Consider the following 20,803-nt stretch of genomic DNA (forward strand, 5'->3'; position numbering starts at 1 on the left):
GCAGTCCCAAACACTTGTTTGTGTGCCATCTGTCAGGAATGACTTTCCTTACCTGATGTTCATACCTGCTTGAAACAAACAAAAAACCCGCAAAAGACCCTAAAATATAAGTTTTCTTTTTTTGTCTCATTTTTAAAATTTTGATAAACTTTTTTTTATTAACATATAATGTATTATTTGTTTCGGTGATTCATCAGTCTTACACAATACACAGCGCTCCCCACAATATATACCCTCCCCAGTGTCCATCACCCAGCCACCCCATCCCTCCCAGCCCCCTACACTCCAGCAACCCTCAGTTTGTTTCCTGAGATTAAGAGTTTCTTATGACTTGTCTCCCTCTCTGGTTTTGTCTTGTTTCATTTTTTCCTCTTTTCCTCTGTGATGCCTTGTTTCTCAAATTCCACATATCAGTGAGATCATATGATAATTTTCTTTCGCTGATTGATTTATTTCACTTAGCATAATACCCTCTAGTTCCAGCCACGTCGTAGTAAATGGCAAGATTTCATTTTCTGATGGCTGCATAATATTCCATTGTGTGTGTGTGTATGTGTACCACATCTTCTTTATCCATTCATCTCTCGATGGACATCTGGGCTCTTTCCATAGTTTGGCTATTGTTGACATTGCTGCTATAAATACTGAGGTGCACGTGTCCCTTCGGATCACTACATTTGTATCTATGGGGTAAATACCCAGTAGTGCAATTGCTGGGTTATAGGGTAGCTCTATTTTCAACTTTTTGAGGAATCTCCATACTGTTTTCCAGAGTGGCTGCACCAGCTTGCATTCCCACCAACAGTGTAGGAGGATTCCCCTTCCGTCACATCCTCGCCAACATCTGTCGTTTCCTGACTTGTTAATTTTAGCCATTCTGACTGGTGTGAGGTGGTATCTCATTGTGGTTTTGATTAGTATTTCCCTGATGCCATATGATGTTGAGTACTTTTTCATGTGTTTGGCCATTTGGATGTCTTCTTTGCAGAAATGTCTGTTCATAAAACATAAGTTTTCAAGACATTGTACACCAGCTACTGATAGTAAGAGGTTCTCTGAAACAAATGAGACTGAAAATTGTCTTCATACAAAGCAACTTGCTCCCCATATTTTACTTTTATATTTAGAGAAGAAATTGGTTATCATTTGATCACTGAAAAATACGTGATTGTTTTTTTCTAATCTGAATGTGTTAATGTTTCACAAGGAAAATTAGATTAAAATATCCTAAGTCAGAAAAATAAGGAATTTTCAGTAGGTATAAATGGTAATGTATAAGGAGAGAAACAAATATATCTTCATTAAATAAATAACTTAAAAATGGTATAGATTAAGTTTGGACTGATATGAATGAAAATCTGAAAATGTGTAGGAGTCATTGTGAATTGTAAACTGCTTATAAAAATAAATTGATTTTATACCTTGAATATATTTTTAAAGATTTGATATGCAAAATTGGTAATTCTATATACATGATATTAGACTTTTTTATATTCTTTGAGTCTTACTGATTTGAAAAATTTTTCTTATTTTTGTATTTTTAAAGACTTGATATGCAAAATTGCAATTCTATATACATGATATTAGACTTTTTTATATTCTTTAATTTGAGTCTTACTGATTTGAAAAATTAATTTGACCTAATTGATACCTTTGTGTATTTATGAAGAAGTGATATACCGAACAGATTATTTACATAAGCGTTATGGATTAATTTAGTAATTACTAAAAGAAGCTGTTTCAAATACACGTAAGCCACCTCTGCGTTAACATTTCATTTTTATTAAGGATTTTATTGCATCTGAATGACTTTATATAATGCTTATAGGACTGCATAAAATGTGCAGCATGTGCAATAGAACAATCAGTGGTAAAACAGACAACTGAATAGCCGTACTTAAAGAAAGGAAACATTATCAAGTTCTAGGGATGAACTGATTAAAGCTCTAAGGCATTGAATTTGGTTCTTAGATTTCCTGACAGTTAAAGTGAAAAGAGCTATGTTGGGTTAAGTGTTCAGTGTTTTGGAAAGCATACTTTTTCTAAAAAACCATTTTTTTCTTGTTTCTAAATTCAGTCATGGCTTATGTGTATACGTGTGTGTGTGTGTTCATATATTAGCTAACATCTTTTCTTCTAGAAGGATCCATGTGGTAGAAATAGACCTTGAGGAAAATAGGAAATAGGGATAAGTATGTTTGTTAAATCTGTTTCTAATTTCAAATATCTATACAATCTAAATGATTTTTTCCTTTTTTCTTTTTTTGTATTTCTGTCAATGGCATCATCATCCTTCAAGTTACTAAAACATGAAACTTTCATCTTTGACAACATGGTAGACAAAGATAAATGGATGTAAGGGTGTCCCACATAAATGTATCTTTGCCGCATTGTCTTCTTTAATTTCTTGTTATCCCTCTCTGGTACTTTACATGTTAGCAATATTGAACCAGAAGTCACTTTCTGTGATGCCTGTACCTTTGCTAATGGTATTCACTGTACCATGTTATCTTCATGTCACTCTTAGACCTGAAGCTTCTGCTCTTCCTTCAAGGCTCAGGGCAAAATCTGTATATAGCTTTGGTGCAGCTTTCCCTTTCAGAAGGTCATAGGAGCTTTTCCTACACTGTGCTATTTACTCTTAGTAATTTGGTTATCTTATTACAATGTATTTATTTGCATGACTGTATCATAACTACCTTTCTGAGGGCAGAGGTGTGTCTTTTCTTCTTCATGTTCCTAGACTCAGCATAGTGCCTGGCATATAAGAGGTGCTCAGTAAATATTATGTAGTTCAAGAATGAATATGTTTAAAATAAAATAAAATAGGGGCGCCTGGGTGGCTCAGCTGGTTAAGCGACTGCCTTCGGCTCAGGTCATGATCCTGGAGTTCCTGGATCGAGTCCCGCATCGAGCTCCCTGCTGCACAGAGAGTCTGCTTCTCCCTCGGACCCTCCCCCCTCTCATGTGCTCTCTCTCTCTCTCATTCTCTCTGTCTCAAATAAAGTCTTTAAAAAAAATAAAATTTCTGATTAAGCTAAAAAAAAAAAGTGAGTATGTTAGGTATGAGGAGAACAAAGTTGCTTTTTTGTGGCAATTTCCTTTTAATTGACCATGGTAGGAAAAAACATTTAAAGTCAGTGTCCTGATCACAAAGAGACCTTGGGTTATCTTTAGTACTTGTGCAGAAAAATGGGTTCAGAACCTAAAGTCTGTACTATGTAAAAAAGAAAAACCAAAAAACCAGAACATTAACTGAAAAAGGTTTATGGCATTATGGCAGAAATTATCAGATAATCTCCCCTCATTATTGAAAGAAATCTTCATGACTCTTATATACATCTAATTTTTAGAAAACTTATGGCTGATAGCCCAACAATATGTTAGCTTTAAGGTGTGTTTCCCCACCCCCATTTAACAGAATACACTGATCTGTAGCTAGAGAAGGTGAGTAAATACAGCACAAAACATCAAGTTTGTGGCCCTAATTTGTCATAGCAGCCACAGGAGACTCATACAGATTTCTTAATGTCTTGGCCTTTTGCTCTTCCATATGAATTTGGGAATCAGCTTGTTAACAACAATCCCTAAATAATATTTGTTACGATCTTTTATTGGATGGACTTGGATCTGTAGGTTTAATTTAGGGGAGGTTGATATTGGTAGGGTATCTGTTCTTCCTATTCCAAGAAGCCTCCATTTGTTTATTTAGGCTCTTTTTATTTAAGAAAGACTTGCATGTCTTTTTTATAGTCAAGGACAGTTAACATTAAAAAAGGATGTTAATTTTTAAAAGGAGGACTTACTTCCGTTTCCTACAGAAGGAGCTCATGTGACCACTTCATTAAATGGTGGTTTAGATAAAGATGGAGAAAGAATGTTCATCTGCATAAAAAGTGGTATATAGATGTTTTATTACAAAATAAATTCAAAATAGTTCTAAATCTTCAGGATAAAATGGGAAAGAAATAAGGAAATATATTTTATGTATTGGGATGGGGAAGACCACTCTCAAAACTTATACCAGAGTGAGAAATCATCACAGAAATGCTTGATAAATTTGCCTGTATGAAACATTTTATAGTTATAATAGTAAAACCCATCATTAGCAGAGTTAAAAAACACCAAACTATGAAACATATGCAACAAGTTTAAGAGAATTCGTTCCTTAACTTATGGGCTATTAAATATGAAACTTGGAAAAGATTGTGACATATGTTGTCAAGACATATTAAAATGGACCCTCTTGGCCTGCCCTCTCCCTCCTCCACTGCTGTGGCCGCCTCCTTCTGCTGCTCCTGGTGCTCCTTGTGTGCTGGTTCAGTGAGGACCTGGTACCTTCTTTGTGAAGTGGCAGCTGAGGAGACTCCGATGCTCTCCATTGCTGATGAAAAGCCCCAGGCAGGAGACAAGGCTGAGAATAATGGTCATTATTAATTTGAAGGTGATGGGGCAGAATGGTTTTGTGGTACAGTTTAAGACGAAGAGGTATACACCACTTAGTAAACTAATGGAAAGCCTATTGTGAAAGGCAGGGTTTGTCAGTGAGGCAGATCAGATTCTGATTTGATGGGCAGCCAATCAATGAAACAGACACATCTGCACAGTTGGAAATGGAGGATGAAGATACAGTTGTTGTGTTCCAGCAGCAGACAGGAGGAGTCTACTAAAAAGAGGACTTGCTACTCTACTCTAGAACTCTCTTCCTCCAGACCAAGACAGTCTCAATGAGAAAACTGCAAATTGATTCCACCACATCTTGACTACTACGGTATTGTTTGCTCGATTCTTTCATTTTCCCATTCCCAATTAATTGTATATAAAGTAACTCTGTATGTGCACAAGCATACTGTATTTTTTTTTAAGATTTTTATTTATTTATTAGAGAGGGAGAGAGAATGATAGAGAGTATGAGAGGGAGGAGGGTCAGAGGGAGAAGCAGACTCCTTGCTGAGCAGGGAGCCCAATGCAGGACTCGATCCTGGGACTCCAGGGTCATGACCTGAGCTGAAGGCAGTTGCCTAACCAACTGAGCCACCCAGGCGCCCCTGTATTTTTTTTTTTTTTTTTTTTAGCTAAATGGCCGATGGTATGTTTTGATTGACATCAAATGGAGATGGAATGGGGAAGTAGACTGGTTCTGTGAAAATACCTCCTTTCTCCATTAGTGGCATGCTCATTCAGCTCTTTATATTCCAGTAAGTTATTTTGTTCTCAGCATTTAACAAAAAAAGAACAACATAAAAATCCTTACATACCTTGTTCAGTTGGAGAATTTTAATGTTTTTTTTATTTATCATTTATCATATCAAGGAGAATTTTATAACTTTTTTGTATGAAGCTGTTACATGTAGGGCAATCTGTCTTTAAGTAGGGATAAATTACTCTAAAAGAAATTAATCCCAGATAGTTTTCTCTTCAAGTCAAGCATCTTGTTTAATATATGTGCTGCCGAAGTGAGCACAAGCATCTTGTTGTTTAAAAAGATTTTATTTATTTATTGGCCAAAGAGAGAGAGTGCTCGTGCATAAGCAGCGGGAGGGCAGGCAGAGGGAGAAGCAGGCTCCCAGCTGAGCAAGGAGCCCAATGCGGGACTTGATCCCACGACCCTGGGATCATGACCTGAGCCAAAGGCAGAAGCTTAACGACTGAGCCACCCAGGTGCCCATAGATTCTGTACTTTATTCTCAGTCTCTAACCTACTAAAAAGGGATAAATTAGAAAATTATTTAAAAGTTACATTTTGGGAAAACAAGAATTGAATGAAAGGAAATAAAATTCATTGTTGGTATTTTATGTCAAATAAACACAAGGAAATCCTTAAATTGTGTCACCTAGCAAAATTACTCTTTCCCTTCCCACCCAAAACTGAAGTAAAATAGCTAGTAAAAGGTACATTTGTGTTACCAAAAATTTGTCATCTTTGTCTGAATCCTTTTAAATCAGTAGATTCAAGATTCCCAATCACCTTTCCTTTTCTATCAATTGTCTTTAGAGCCTTCTAGAGGCAAGTTGGTTGTTATAACTGCTGCTTATAAACATGCCATTTATTGTAAAATGTCTTTAAGGAAAATATGCATCTGTTCGATGACTTTATTTCTTTAAAACTCTTGAAAATGTTGGGTCTGAGCAACATTTGATTAAATATATAGTGCTTTGCTAGATTTTAGGCAATGACAAAGGAGTAAAGGAGTTGATGGTACAGTAAAATGTTAAATATGAAATAGTATAAAAGAGAAAGATTGTAGGAATTTGTAGTAGTATTTACTTTTCCTTATTCATTGTATTCATTGTAATACATTTTCCAAATGTGCATATGTTTATTCATTGTAATACATTTTCCAAATGTGCTTATGTTTATTTTCAGTATCCATAAGAATGCCTTTGAGTGTAGGGGGATGAATTGAGAAATTATTTTCTATTTTAGAGGTGTAGAACTGGATCCAGAATAGGAGTAGCAATGTAGTTTGATTCTTCTATTGTGTGACCATTCAAAAAAAAGACATTATTTTATAATAATAGTGGTATACTAATAGCGTTTGACCCTGTAAAAGTGAAAGTAATGCATTCGTTCACAGTAAACATCAGTAGTTGGTGATACAATAGTTTGTAGTTTCTAGACTTAGAAAAAAAGTTTTTTCCCCAGTCTGATTCCTCTTCTCTTTTTCAGATTAATTCTTTTCCAGGCTAGCCTAGAAGTTCTAGCTCTCAGATTCAGTTAGCCAGTTAAGGTTAGGCAGATCTCACAAATTGGATGTCAGGGGTTGAATATTAGACTAAACTAAAAGAAATAGATTGGCAAAATAAGAAACAAATATTCATCCTTTAGCATTCTCTCCCCATTTCCCCTTACTCTCTGCCCCTGGCAACCATTAATCCACTTTCCATCTCTATGAATTTGACTATTCTAGATGTTTCATATAAATGGAATCATAAAATATGTGGTCTTTTGTGTTTGTTTTTTTTACTTAACATAATGTTTTCAAGGTTTTAGCATTTAATAGTATTTCATTCCTTTTTATGGCTGAATAATACTCAGTTGTATGGATATACCACATTTTGTTTTTCCATTCATCTGTTGGGGACATTGGGTTTCCACTTTTTGATTATTAAGAATAATGATGTACAAACATTTGTGTGCTTGTGTTTTCAGTTTTGGGGTATATACAGTTCCAGGAGTTAAGCTGCCAGGTCATACAGTAATTCTATATTTAACTTTTTGAGAGACTGCCAAACCATTTCCAAAGCAGCTGCATCATTTATATTCCACCACCAATGTAAAATAGAATGAAATTTCCCCACATGCTTGTCATGCTTGTTATTATCCACAATTAACCATTGTGGTTTCTTTGTTTTTGTTTTTCCCTTGGGGGCTAATCCAGTTTACTATCTATGGGAAACAAGTGTTTCTTCAGTCTCACTACCTTCATATTAATCTGCTCTTTCAGTTTTAAAGGGTGACAGGCAGATGGCAACTCCCAGGCATCTCACAAAGTAGGCAAGTCACCTTAGGGGAAAAGTTAGATGTACTTGAGAGAGTATTTTTTTTTAATTTAATTTTTATGAAGTCCAATTGGTCTGTTTTCTTTTTTTTTTTTTTAAAGAATTTTATTTAACACAGAGAGCGTACAAGTAAGCGGAGCAGCAGGCAGAGGGAGAGGGAGAAGCAGGCTCTCCCCTGAGCAGGGAGCCCGATGTGGGGCTTGATCCCAGGACCCTGGGATCATGACCTGAGCCAAAGGCAGCCGCTTAACCGACTGAGCCACCCAGAGAGAGTATTTTTACAGTAATTTTACTGCTTCTTGTCTGTGACAAGGAATATCTTTCAGTTTAAGTCTTTAGTCTCATAGTGATATTTCATAGTTTTTAGTGATATTTCATAGTTTTTAGTATACAAATTTTCATTTCTTTCATTCCCAGATATCTTACTCTTTTCGTGCTGTTGTAAATAGAATTGTTTTCTTATTTTCACTTGTTGATTATTCATTGCTAGTGGATAGAAATACAGTTGATTTTGTATTCTGAAACCTAGATGAACTTGTTTTTTTGGCTCTTACAGATTTTTGTCTGTGTGGATTCCTTAGGATTTTTTTTTATATATAAAATCACGTCATTTGTGAATAGAGATGTAATGCTTCTTTTTTACAATTTGTATGACTTTTATTTATTTTTTATACCTAATTTCTTTACTCCTTCCAGTACAGTGTTGAGTAACAGTAGCAAAAGGGGACATCCTTGTTTCGTTTATGTTTTTAGAGGTAAAGTTTTCAGTCTTTTACCAGTCAGTATGAAGTTAGCTTTGGATTTTTTCATAGATGCCCTTTATCAGATTGAGGAAATTACTTTCGATTCCTAACTTTTTGAGTGTTTTTATCATGAAAAGATGTTGTATTTTGTCAAGCACTTTTTCTGTGTCTATTGAGACAATTATGTGGCTTTTGACCTGTGTATTAATACGGTGTATTGCAATGATTGCTTTTTCTATGTTGAACTGATCTTGCATTATGGGATAAATCCCACTTGGTCATGGTGTATAGTACTTTCTATATATTGCCATATTCAGTTTTATAGTATTTTGTTGAGGATTCCTGTATCTGTGTCAGGAAGGGATATTTGTCTGTAGTTTTCTTGTAATATCTTTTATTTGGGAATGAGGGTGATATTGGCCTCATAGAGTGCATTGTAAAGTATTCTCTCTTTTTTGGAAGTGTTGATAGGATTCACCTATGAAGCCGTTTGGTTCTGGGCTTTTCTTTCAGATCAGTTTTCCTTATTACCAAATCAGTCTTTTTACTTCTTATAGATATACTGATATTTTCTCTTTTTGAGTCAGTTTTGGTATTTTATGTCTTTCTAGGAATTTGTCCATTTCACCTAGGTTATGTAATTTGCTAGCATACAGTTGTTCATAGAATTCCCTTATGATTTTTTTTATTTCTATAAAGTTGGTAGTAATGTCCTTTTTTCCAGTCCAGATTAGTAATTTTAATCTTATCTCTTCTTATCTTGGACAGTATGACTAAAGGTTTCTCAATTGTGTTTTCATTGATGTTTTTGTGTTGTTTTTTTCTTCTCTATTTCAAATATCCTCTTTGTTTCTTTTCTGCATGCTTTAGAGTTAGTATGCTTTTATTTTTTGTTTTCTAGTTTCTTAAGGTGGAACATTAGATTATTGATTTTGAGATCTTTACTTTCATTTAGGCATTTAAAGCTGTAAATTTTCCTCCTAGCACTACTTTAGCTGAATGCCATAAATGTTATGTTCTCATTTACATTTCAAGGTATTTTTTTCCCCATGGATTTGAGTTAGTCTAGAATCCTTTCATTTCAGCCTAATGGACTCCCTTTAGTATTTTTTTATAGGACAGGTCTGCTAGCAGTGAATTCTCAGTTTTTGTGTATCTGGGGATGTCTTTATTTCTCCTTAATTAAGTTTTGCTAGATATAGATTTTTTTTTTTTAAGATTTTATTTATTTGACAGAGAGAGGGAGAGCAGGGACACAAGCAGGGGGAGTGGGAGAGGGAGAAGCAGGCTTCCCGCTGAGCAGGGAGCCCGATGTGGGACTCGATCCCAGGACCCTGGGATCATGACCTGAGCCGAAGGCAGACGCTTAACGACTGAGCCACCCAGGCACCCACTAGGTATAGATATTTTTATTGCCAGCCTTTTTCTTTGTGCTCTTTGACAGGGTCATCTCAGTGCCTTCTGACCACCATGTTTTCTTTCTTTCTTCTTTTTTTCCATGTGTCAGTACTTTTAATGTTGGGTACATCAAATTATAGTAAAAAGATGACTGTAAACAACATGCAGCCCCTCTATTTACATGAATAGCACAAGAGATTACAGTAAACCGAGTTTATATTCCACCATCAAGTGTGGTTCTCCCATTAGTTCACTTTGTGACGGGTCATTAAGAATATCTTCAAATCTGGGCGCCTGGGCGGCTCAGATGGTTAAGCGTCTGCCTTCGGCTCAGGTCATGATCCCAGGGTCCTGGGATCGAGTCCCGCATCGGGCTCCCTGCTCCTTGGGAGCCTGCTTCTCCCTCTGCTTCTCTCTCTCTCTCTCTCCCCCCACCCCCGTCTCTCATGAATAAATAAATAAAAAAAATAAAATCTTAAAAAAAAAAAGAATATCTTCAAATCCAATAGTCTCATCGTTACCCCTCAAGATACCCAGTGAAAGGTTTGAACTTGGAAGAAATGCAAGACGCTGCACCTGCTGCACTGCCTTGAACTCCATTTGTAATTTTAGTGGAGCAAATAGACCCTGGATGTTCCTTAGTGTGGAAAGATTCATTTTATCTTGGTTGAGCTGGAAATTTTTTTCTGATAATTCAAGAGGATGACTGGGCAAATGTTCATTTTTCACACAAGGAAGGCCTTTTCGAAGAAGATCATGACTTTCAAAAGGTCCACTTGCTGAAAGTTCAGTAACTGGAATACTGTCCTTTAACTGAGATCCAAGTCCTCTGGCATTCATCTTCACTTGCTGTGTGCACAGCCTCTCAGCCCTGTTACCATCCACCACGTTTTCTAATGAGAAATCAGATCTTTTTCTTACTGAGGCTCCTTGTTAAGTGAAACGTTGCTTCTTTCTTGGTGCTTTCCAAGACTGACAGTTTTGTTATGAAGTATCTAGATATGGGTCTCTTTAGGTTTATTCCACTTGGAATTTATTGAGTTTCTTGAATGTGCACATAAATGTTTTTAATCAAATTCAGGAAGTTTTCAGCTGCTATTTCTTGAAATAATTCTTTTTTTTCCTTCTCTGGGTCTCCTGTCGTACATGTATTGGTATGTTTGATTGTGAGCCACAAGTCTCTTAGGCTCTGTTCATTTTTTTTTCATTATTTTTTCATTTTATTCCTCAGATTAGATGATCAACTAACCTATCTTTGACTTTGCTGACTTTTTATTTTGACAATTCAGATCTTTTTCAGTTTGTTTCTCTTTTTTTCCCTTCATTTCTTTAAATTCCACATACGAGTGAAATCATACTGTGTTTGTCTTTTTCTCACTGGCTTATTTGACTTAGCATTATACTCTGTAGATCCATCCATGTTGTTGGAAATGGCAAGATTTCATTCTTTTTTATGGCTCCAGTATACATACACACACACATACACACTATATCTTCTTTATCCATTCATCATTGATGGACACTTGGGCTTCTTCCATAGTTTAACTATTGTAAATAATGCTGCCATAAACATAGAGGTGCATGTATCGCTTTGAATTAGTGTTTTTGCATTTTTTGAGTAAATACCCAGCAGTGTGATTCCCGGATTAGAGGGTAGTTCCATTTTTTAAATTTTTTGAGGAATCTCCATATGGTCTTCCCCAGTTGCTGCATCAGTTTGCATTCCCACCAACAGTGCACAAGGGTTCCTTTTTCTCTGCATCCTTGCCAACACTTGTTTAAGTTTTTGATTTTAGTCATTCAGATAGGTGTGAGGTGATACCCATGATGGTTTTGATTTGCATTTTCCTGATGATGAGTGACGTTGAGCATCTTTTCATGTGTCTGAGGGCCATCTGTATGTCTTTTGAGAAATATCTGTTCATGTCTTCTGTCCATTTTTCAGTTGGGTTATTTGTATCTTTTTGGTGTTGAGTTGTATAAGTTCTTTATATATTTTGTTCACTAACCATTTATTGAAATTGTCATTTGCAAATATCTTCTCCCGTTCAGTAGGTTGTCTTTTGGTTTTGTTGGTTTTTTTCCTTTCCTGTGCAGAAGCTTTTATTTTGATGTAGTCCCAATAGTTTATTTTTGCTTTTGTTTCCTTTGTCTCAGGAGACCCATCTACAAAGATGTTGCTATGACCAGTGTCAGAGAAATTACTGCCTGTGCTCTCTTCAAGGATTTTTCCATAAAAATGGTCTCACATTTAGATCCGTAATCCATTTTGACTTTATTTTTGTGTATGGTGTAAGAAGATGGTCCAGTTTCATTCTTTTGTATGTAGACTTTTTCCTATTGCATATTCTTTTCTTTTTGTTGAAGATTAATTGACTATATAATTGTGGGTTTATTTCTGGGCTTTCTCTTCTGTTCCAGTGATCTATGTGTCTATTTCTGTGCTAGTATCATACTGTTTTAATCATTATAGCTTTGTAATATAACTCGAAGTCTGGAATTGTGATACCTTCAGTTTTATTTTTCTTTTTCAAGATTGCTTTGGCCATTCAGGGTTTTTTGTTTTGGTTTGGTTTGATTTTTGTGGTTCCATACAAATTTTAGGATTGTTTGTTCTCATTCTGTGAAAAATGCTGTTGGTATTCTGATAGGAAATGCATTAAATCTATAGATTGCTTTAAGTAGTAGTATAGACATTTTAACAATATTTGTTCTTCTAATCCATGAGCATGGAACGTCTTTCCATTTCTTTGGGTCATTTTTAATTTCTTTCCTCAGTGTTTCATAGTTTTCAGAGTACTTTCATCTCTGGTTACATTTATTCCTAGGTCTCTTATTCTTGGTGCAATGTAAATGGGATTGTTTTCTTAATTTTTCTTTCTGCTGCTGCATTATTAGTTTATAGTTGGATAAACTAATAGGAGATGGAAGACTACTAATAAAATTCAGGCAAGAGACCATAAGTACAAAACTAAATGGCAGGGGGATGGGAATAGAGAGAAAGAAATGTACTGCAGAAGTATTTAGGAAGGTAAACTTGGCAAGAAAATGAATGATTGTTGAGGGATAAGGGGTGGGATGGGAGGAGAGAGTTAAAAAGAGGGGGAATGAGTCTGAAATGTCAGGCTTAAGAGATAAGTGGTATTACCAACCTACGAAGGGAATACAGAAGCTAGAGAAGATGAAGGGAAGTGGATTTACTTGGGGGTCAAGATGAATGTGAGATACCTGTGAAGTTGTAATTGAATAGGTAGTCCTCAGGAGAGGCCATGAAACAGCACCTATGGATTTGAGAGGTATTTGTATATAGATAGAGTTCATTTTGCAGTATTTAATGAAGGTGGAAGAGGAGATATTCCTGATAGACCCCAACATTCAAAGGGGTGGGTACAGAGGAAGAGAAGTTCATAATGGAGATGGAAGAATGTAGAGGAAAAAAAAGGAGTGCTCACCCCCTTTTCTGATCCCATCGAAGTTTTAATTGGTCACTGTTGCTAATATTCTCCCAATAATTTTTCTTATACTTTCCCTTTAGCACTCAATGTCCTGTTTAGCCCTAAACTTTAATATCACAGCCATTTGCCTGTCTTGGGAAGTGGCATAGAATAAGACATAGAATTTTTACCTTACACTTATACCAACTTGGTTTTGTCCTGGTTTCCTTGAATCTTTTCAGTTTAGTTTTAAGTGAAGAGGGAGGTAGGGAATGAAGTTAATATAGGGACCTATCCTTTGAAGATTCTGGGAGAACTAAGAAAACAAAGAAAAGTGTTTCGCTCATTCCTTAGAAAACAGTGGATGTTCAATAAATATTACCTTCTTTCCTTTACATCTTTACAGCCATATCAGAATTCTTTTCTTTCTTTGCTCTTTTATGAGGAAAGCAGCTTATACCAATTTTTTTTTTAAGATTTTATTTATTTGAGAGAGAGAGAATGAGAGATAGAGAGCACGAGGGGGAAGAGGGTCAGAGGGAGAAGCAGACTCCCTGCTGAGCAGGGAGCCTGATGTGGGACTCGATCCCGGGACTCCAGGATCATTACCTGAGCCGAAGGCAGTCGCTTAACCAACTGAGCCACCCAGGTGCCCGCAGCTTATACCAATTTACACTAATACATGAATGGTGTTTAAATCCTTACACTATGTATTGGAATGGATTGCTTTCACAAATGAATTTAATGAGTAAAATTTTAAGTATTGTAATAAAATGAAGGAGGATATGATTAGCCAAGATAAGGAGAGATACTTTAGGGCAGTATGCATGCAAGTGGACTAAATCCTCTGAATTCTTGGTATCTTTAACTCTTTACTTGTTCTCAGTCTTCAAACAATCCACCTCAGCCTCTGTGTAGCCTTCAAATAATTCTTTAAAAATACTGTTCTTTCAGAAAGAGTTTGATTTAAAATGGTCAGGAGGTTATTTTATGCTATGACCTGCTGCCTGAAGTGTGGCTATTCTAATATTGTTGATTGAGGACGCCGAAGAGCTGATTTGGAGCCATTTAGTAGTTTAGGACGACCTGGGCAAGTTACCTAACTTCTCTCAGGCTTAGTTTCTTTATAAAATGGAGATAATATACTTGTTTCAAAAACATAATTGTGGAGAATGAGTAAGGTCATGTATAAGTAACTGTAAAAGTGTTGTCTATGCAAATGTAAAATATTAAGTAAGCATAAGTGATTATAATTGCTTTTGTCTTACACTCACGCTTAGCTAATAGTATAATGTTTGATAAAATGAAATTGATTTTGCTCTTAAATGAGACATTGTATCTTTGTGTAAGTTAGATTCTCTTCACTATGTCTCATTTTCTCTCTGTTCATTGTGGAATCCTAAAGGCAGGAGAATAATTTTTATTGTATTTTATTTTATAGAGTTGAATGAGACTTAGAAATAATTACTTTGAGATCATGGTCACTTACCAATGTTTCCTTTAGTGTTTTCTCTTTTCCTTTTTAGTTCCAGAAGTTATTATCTTGCCATCAGTTGTAACCATAATCACATGTCAGGAGCTTTTCTGCAGTTATTTTGAAGCATCAGTTTGATAAGGAGATAAACTACATATCTTAAAACTATTTTGCTTGCTTTGAAATTTTAGTAGGTTTTTAGTATGGTTTCCAGCAGGATGCTTGTTATTTGTATCTGCTTTTTATAGTGAAGGAATAATGAATAAATATATTTGAAAGATAAAAACAAACATCTTAAGCTTTTGAACAGGAGAAAGGTCCCTAGATTTATTTTTATGAATTAAATCACTCAGGACAGTTATCAGTAGAGAAGTTAACTTGCCTGCCTGCTACATTGTTAAATACAAGAATGAGCTTGCCATTTCTATTTACTTTCATATTGGTTCATTATATAAAAATGAAAATCAGTCTTAATGATTATTTTCTAGGAGTCAGTGTTTCTAGTTGAAATTACTTCTTATGATTAGTGTTGAGTCACTAGACTATACTTGTGAAAACATTAAAAAATTGTCATTTTGGGGTTTTATGTTGCTTTAAATTCCTTCATAAATGTATTCTGAGTGCTTTCAGAGATTCTTAAATTTTTTTCTTGTGAAGAATACATTCACATGTGCAGCAGGCTTCTGTGGACACAGGTGGTCATAGGTTTAGGTATTAAGAAAATATTCTGTGGATCATGGCACTTCCTAGAATATTACTTACTCCATTTTTGGAGTTCCATTCCCCTCCCTCCCTTCACTTCAGAAAACATAAATTGTCTTGAATCTGTATGATTAATTTTTTAAATAGGTTTATTGAGACATAACTGATACATAGTAAACTGCATATATTTTAAGTGTACAGTTTTTATTTCTTGTGGGCAGTGTATAATTGGGTTTTGTTTTTTTATCCATTTTGACAGTCTTTGATATTTTGGGGGAATCATTTTTATTTAGTGTGATTATTGATATGCCTAGTTTAGAATCTGTTATCTATTCTTTGTTATTTATCCCTATTGATCATTGTTTCTCTTTTTCTGTCTTCATTTGGATCCATTAAGTATTTTTTGTGATTTTATATTATCTCCTTTTTTGGTCATTGCCAGTACTTTTTCTGTTTTGTTTTAGTAGTTGTTTTAGTGTTTATAGTATATATCTTAAACATATTAAAGTCTGCCTTCAAGTGTGAGTACACAACTTGTCATGTAAGAATGTTACAATAGTTGACTTCATTTTTCCCTTTCCAACCTATATACTTTTATTTTTGTGCATTTTACTTTACATATGGTATAAACTACACAATGCATTATTATTTTTGTTTGCGTAGTTATCTTTGGAAAAGTTTAGAATAATAAAAGAAAATCTTAGGCATTTACTCTGTTGTTACTATTTTCAGATCCATATTTCTGTCTGATATTTCCTTCTGCTTGAAAGACTTTATCATTTTTAGTAGTATTTGGGTCTATTGCTGATGAATTCTTTCAGCTTTTGTATGTTTAAAATGTCTTTATTTTGCCTCTGTTTTTGAAAGATTTTTACAGGATACAGAATTCAGCTGGACAGTTTTTTTTTTTTTTAGTGCTTTAAAGATACATATTGTTTTTATTTGCATTGTTTCTAATGAAAAATCTGATGTCATCTTTATGTTAGTTACTATGCAACATTTTGTTTTCTTTTTTTTCCAGCTGCTTTTAAGATTTTTTTTCTTACCATTTTGAGCAATTTAATCATTATGTGCCTTGGTGAATTTTTCGTGTTTTTGGAGTTTTTTTGAGCTTCATGCATATGTGGATTTGTGATTTGCATCAAGCTTGAAGATTTTCAGCCATTTATTCTCCAAATATTTTTCTGCTCCTCCTCCTTGGAGTTTTCAATTATTCATATTATTAGGCCACTTGAAGCTGTTCATTAATGTGCTTTTCAATTTTTTTGATTATCATTTTTCTGTTGTGTTTCTTTTGGGTAGTTTCTATTGCTATGGCTTAATTCCAAGCTAGTCTAGTTTACACCATCTACACTGTAGTTTTTACCTATAGAAGTTTGGTTTGGATGTTTCTTTTTTTATGTCTTTCATTCTCAACTTCTTCGATATATGGAATACAGTTAGAGCAACTATTTTAATGCCCTTTTCTGCTCATTTTCGTACCTGTGTTAAAATGTAGTTTAAATCTGACAATGATTGCTCTCTTCATTATGAATTAGGTTTTCCTGCTTTGCATGCCTGGTAATCATCAATTATATATAAGACATTGTGAATTTTACCTTTTTGGGTCCTGGATATTTTGTATACCTATGAATTTCCTTGAGGTCTTTTCCTGTTCTGGGATTCACTTACCAGAAGCAGTTTGATCCTTGTGTATCTTGCTTTTCTGATATTTTGGGGGGCTTTAAGTAATGTTCTTCAGTCTAGGGTAAATTGCTCTATGAAATATGAGTCTTTCTAATCTAGTTTGTGGGAATAGGCACTCTTTTTGGCCTGTGTGAATGCCTGGGACTTTTATCTTTGTTCCTTTCTGTTACACTCCTCCTTTAATATTGGAGTTAGCTTTCGTTATTCATGCTTTATTTATTTCCTTTCCGTCAGAGGGTATAGTTTGTGGTATGTGACTCTTGGTAATTTTTCTGTTTGTGTCCTTATTTAGTTTTGTAAATATACCACTTTTGAATGAAAAGATTTATTCTCTGTTGGATTTAGAGTTTTATTTAGTAGAGTTTTATTAGTTAATACTAAGTGTGTTGTTCAAATCTTCTGTGGACTTACTAGTCTTGTCTCTATTAAATAGGAAACAGATGTATAAAATCTACCACACAATTAGTGAGTTTGTTTCTCCTTAGAAATTTGTTGGTCTTTGCTTTTTATATTTTGAAACTTTTCATGCAAATGTGGAATTAAAGCTTCCTGGTAAATACAACCTTTTATCAAAATACATTGATCTTCTTTAATTGTAGTAATCCTTGCCTTAATATTTGCTTTGACTTTTATCAAGGAATCAACATTGGTATTTTTGGTTAGTATCTAAGTGATATATTTCATTCCTTTAATCATTTTGGGTTAAAATTTTTGTTCTTAGTAAATACCGTAGTATTTGTGGGTGTCTTAAAATGCAGTGTGATGACAACTATCTCTTATTTGAAGCATTTAATTCATTAACTTTTTTTTTGTAAATACTGTGTGTTTATATTTATTTTTATCACCTCATTCATCTTTATTGGGGTGCTTTTCTTTACTCATTTCTGTTAGCATAAACTTTTTTTTTTTTTTAAAGATTTTATTTATTTATTCATGAGAGGGGAGGGGGGGAGAGAGAGAGAGAGAGAGAAGCAGAGGGAGAAGCAGGCTCCCAAGGAGCAGGGAGCCCGATGCGGGACTCGATCCCAGGACCCTGGGATCGTGACCTGAGCCGAAGACAGACGCTTAACCATCTGAGCCACCCAGGCGCCCAGCTTAAACTTTTCTATATTTCCCTCTTCCAGTGGTTCAAAGTTTTGCATTCTGTTATTACTCTTTTAGTGGTAACTCAAAAAATTTCACTAGTATACTAATATTAAAGTCAGAATTGATCAGTATTTCTATCATCCTTTCAACGAAGATCTTAAAATATTCTTTCTAGCATTTGTTTCATCTTTGACATTATTGCCTATTATTTTACTTCCTCCTGGTTAGTAACCTTTGTGTTACTAGTTTTTCTTTTTTTTAAACAGTCGGTATTCATTTAGATTTACCCATACATTTTCCAGTTTTTTGCTCTGTTTTGCTTTTTTCACTTCTATATGAGTATTTCTCCTCTTTCAGAAATCTCATATTTTTTTTGAGTTTGAGTGAGGTTTTTCGAGTTTTAAACTCTAAGGCTGTTAGAAAATGCCTTTTCTTCATTTTCATGTTCATGTTACTGAACAGTACTTTAGCTGAGTATAGAACTTTAGGTTGTCTATTATTTTTCCTTAGTTTCACTATAAAGTTGCATTGTCTTCCTGCTTCTATTGGGCTGATGAGAAGTCTGCTGTTAGTTTTGATACTCTTGTATAGGTAATTTTTGTTGTTTTAATATTTCCATTTTGTTTTTGGTGTTAGGATGTGTCCACGTGTAGATTTGTATTTATCCTGCTTGAGACTCAATATGCCATTTTTAGTCTGAAGATTGTAGATAGTTCATAGATATTATTTTTTTGAATATTGTACATTTTCTTCCTGGAACTTCTTAGGTAGTCTGTTATCCTTATCTTTATATTTTCCATCTTGTTCTTATTCTCTGTCTTACTTTTGAGTAATAGCTTCAGTTCTGTGCTCCAACTTCTCAGTTTCCTCCCTTTGTCCTTTTTTCTCTTCCTCCCATTTCTCAATTTATTTTCCCTTCCCATATATCCCCTCCCCCTTTTTTGGGAGCCTAATCGTGTATTATTTATAATTTATCCAGCCTAATAGTGTATGATTTGTAATTTATCCATTTGTGTTTTTAACCTCTCCCTTGTTTTTTTGTTTTGTTTATTTCCTACCCTGCTTTCCCCCACTATAAATTTAGTGAACTGGTGATCAAAAATATTTTGTAGAAGAGTTTTTATTTGCTGACTAGTTCATTATAAATAGATAGGGAGTCAAAAGGAAATTAGTCTAATTTTGATTCAGTATCTTTTTAGCAAATATGTAGTTACCAGGCTTTCCTAACATGCTGTGTGAGAAGGAAATCAAGAGACTGTCTTGGCTCCTAAATTAGGTTGTAAAATCTGGAGTTGATTCATGTTTGCTTTTGCTTTGTTTTGATTTTTTTGTTTTGCTTTGTTATTCTTTCATTTTCTTTCCTCTGGAACATTAGTTGCGTTTGAAACATTAACTTCAGGAAATGTAGAGCTAATTATAGTAGCCTACTTATTCTAATTTCATAGTCTTTGTTACTCTAAACTACTGTGTGGGGGAAAAATAGAATACTTTTCCTGTTTTTCTCAGTTGTGTATGTTTTTTTTTGAAAGTCTATAAAATATGTTTAGTATTTGATGACTTTATATCTTCCTATGGCAGATAATAAATTACTAGTGTTCTATTCCTATTACACTGGAGGCTGAATAACATAAGGTTAAGAGCATGGGCAGTGGATCCAGGCTGTATTGTTTAAATCCCTGTCTCTGCTTTTTACTAGCGGAATTACTTAAACTCTCTGTGCCTGTTCCCTCATCTATAAAATAGGGATAATAATAGTACTTATTTCATAGTGTCATTGTGAGAATTATAGGAATTCAGTCCTGTAAATCACTTACAACAGTGTCTAACATATAGGAAACATTCAGTTTATGTTAGCCATTATGTTTTTCTAGTTCTGTGAAAAGTCACACAGGTAGTGTTACTGATAGGAGTAGAATCTGGGTGTTCTAATTCCAGTCTAGATGAAGCAATGTTTTACCTGTCAGGAGGTTATGCAGTCTTTTCTAGTATAAAAATTTGCAAGCTAATAAATGAATCTGATAAAGTTAAAATAACTTGTTTTATCAGTAGTAAAACATATTTGAGTACATATGGGCTGAGCACTGTGTTAGGTTTTGGGAATACTAAGATAGACACAGCTTATATTCTAAAAAAGCTATAGACTAGTCCTGGAAAGAAGACAAAAAGCCATGTGAAACAGTTATTTCCATAAGATAGAAATGTAGAGAATCCAGGGGAATAGAGAGGAGAGGGCATCCATCCCTTCCTTTGAGAGGGTGGAGCAAAGGGGAAACAGTCTTGGAAAATTCCATGGACAAGATATCACTAAAAAATCATTATGATTATTCACAGGGTAAGATAATACATGAAAGAGAGTTTAAAGGGCTATCTATATGTTGTTCACTATTTAACTTTATTCTGAAATCTTCTATTGAGCCTTAGAGCATTTCAAGAAATTAACTGATATTTACCTTTGAGTTTCATAACAATTAGTAGTTTATTCTCATCTCACTCCCAGCTTCAAAAATCTTTTTTTTCCAGTGCCTTTTACAAATTTATTTTTCATTATAAAAGAAATATGTGCTTTTTAAATTTTTTTAAAGATTTTATTTGAGAGAGAGAGAGAGAGAGAGAAAGCACGAGCAGGGGGAGTGGCAGAGGGAGAAGGAGAAGCAGGCTCCCCACTGAGCAGGGAGCCTGATGTAGGGCTCGATCCCAGGACCCCGGGATCATGACCTGAGCTGAAGGCAGACACTTACTTAATCGACTGAGCATCCCAGGCGCCCCAGAAGTAGGTG

The 20,803-nt window shown here is 34.8% G+C and overlaps 2 protein-coding genes and 1 pseudogene across 13 annotated transcripts in view; 2 read left to right on the forward strand and 1 right to left on the reverse strand.

The window, feature by feature from the left end:
- The window catches only part of RALGAPA1 (Ral GTPase activating protein catalytic subunit alpha 1), a 253,551-nt gene that overhangs the window by 14,716 nt on the left and 218,032 nt on the right, over positions 1 to 20,803 (forward strand). The gene's annotated exons all lie outside the window — the stretch shown is intronic.
- LOC113908684 lies at positions 4,237 to 4,670 on the forward strand (annotated as a pseudogene).
- LOC113908539 (proteasome maturation protein-like) lies at positions 9,843 to 10,486 on the reverse strand. The gene is made up of 2 exons (XM_027568763.1): positions 10,148 to 10,486; positions 9,843 to 9,931 (listed from the first exon to the last, which is right to left on the reverse strand). Exons 1-2 carry the CDS (start codon positions 10,482 to 10,484, stop codon positions 9,843 to 9,845), a joined length of 426 nt encoding a protein of 141 aa, XP_027424564.1. The 5' UTR covers positions 10,485 to 10,486.

This window comes from Zalophus californianus, chromosome 6 (genome assembly GCF_009762305.2).
Source record: "Zalophus californianus isolate mZalCal1 chromosome 6, mZalCal1.pri.v2, whole genome shotgun sequence".
In the NCBI taxonomy this organism is placed as follows: Eukaryota; Metazoa; Chordata; class Mammalia; order Carnivora; family Otariidae; genus Zalophus; species Zalophus californianus.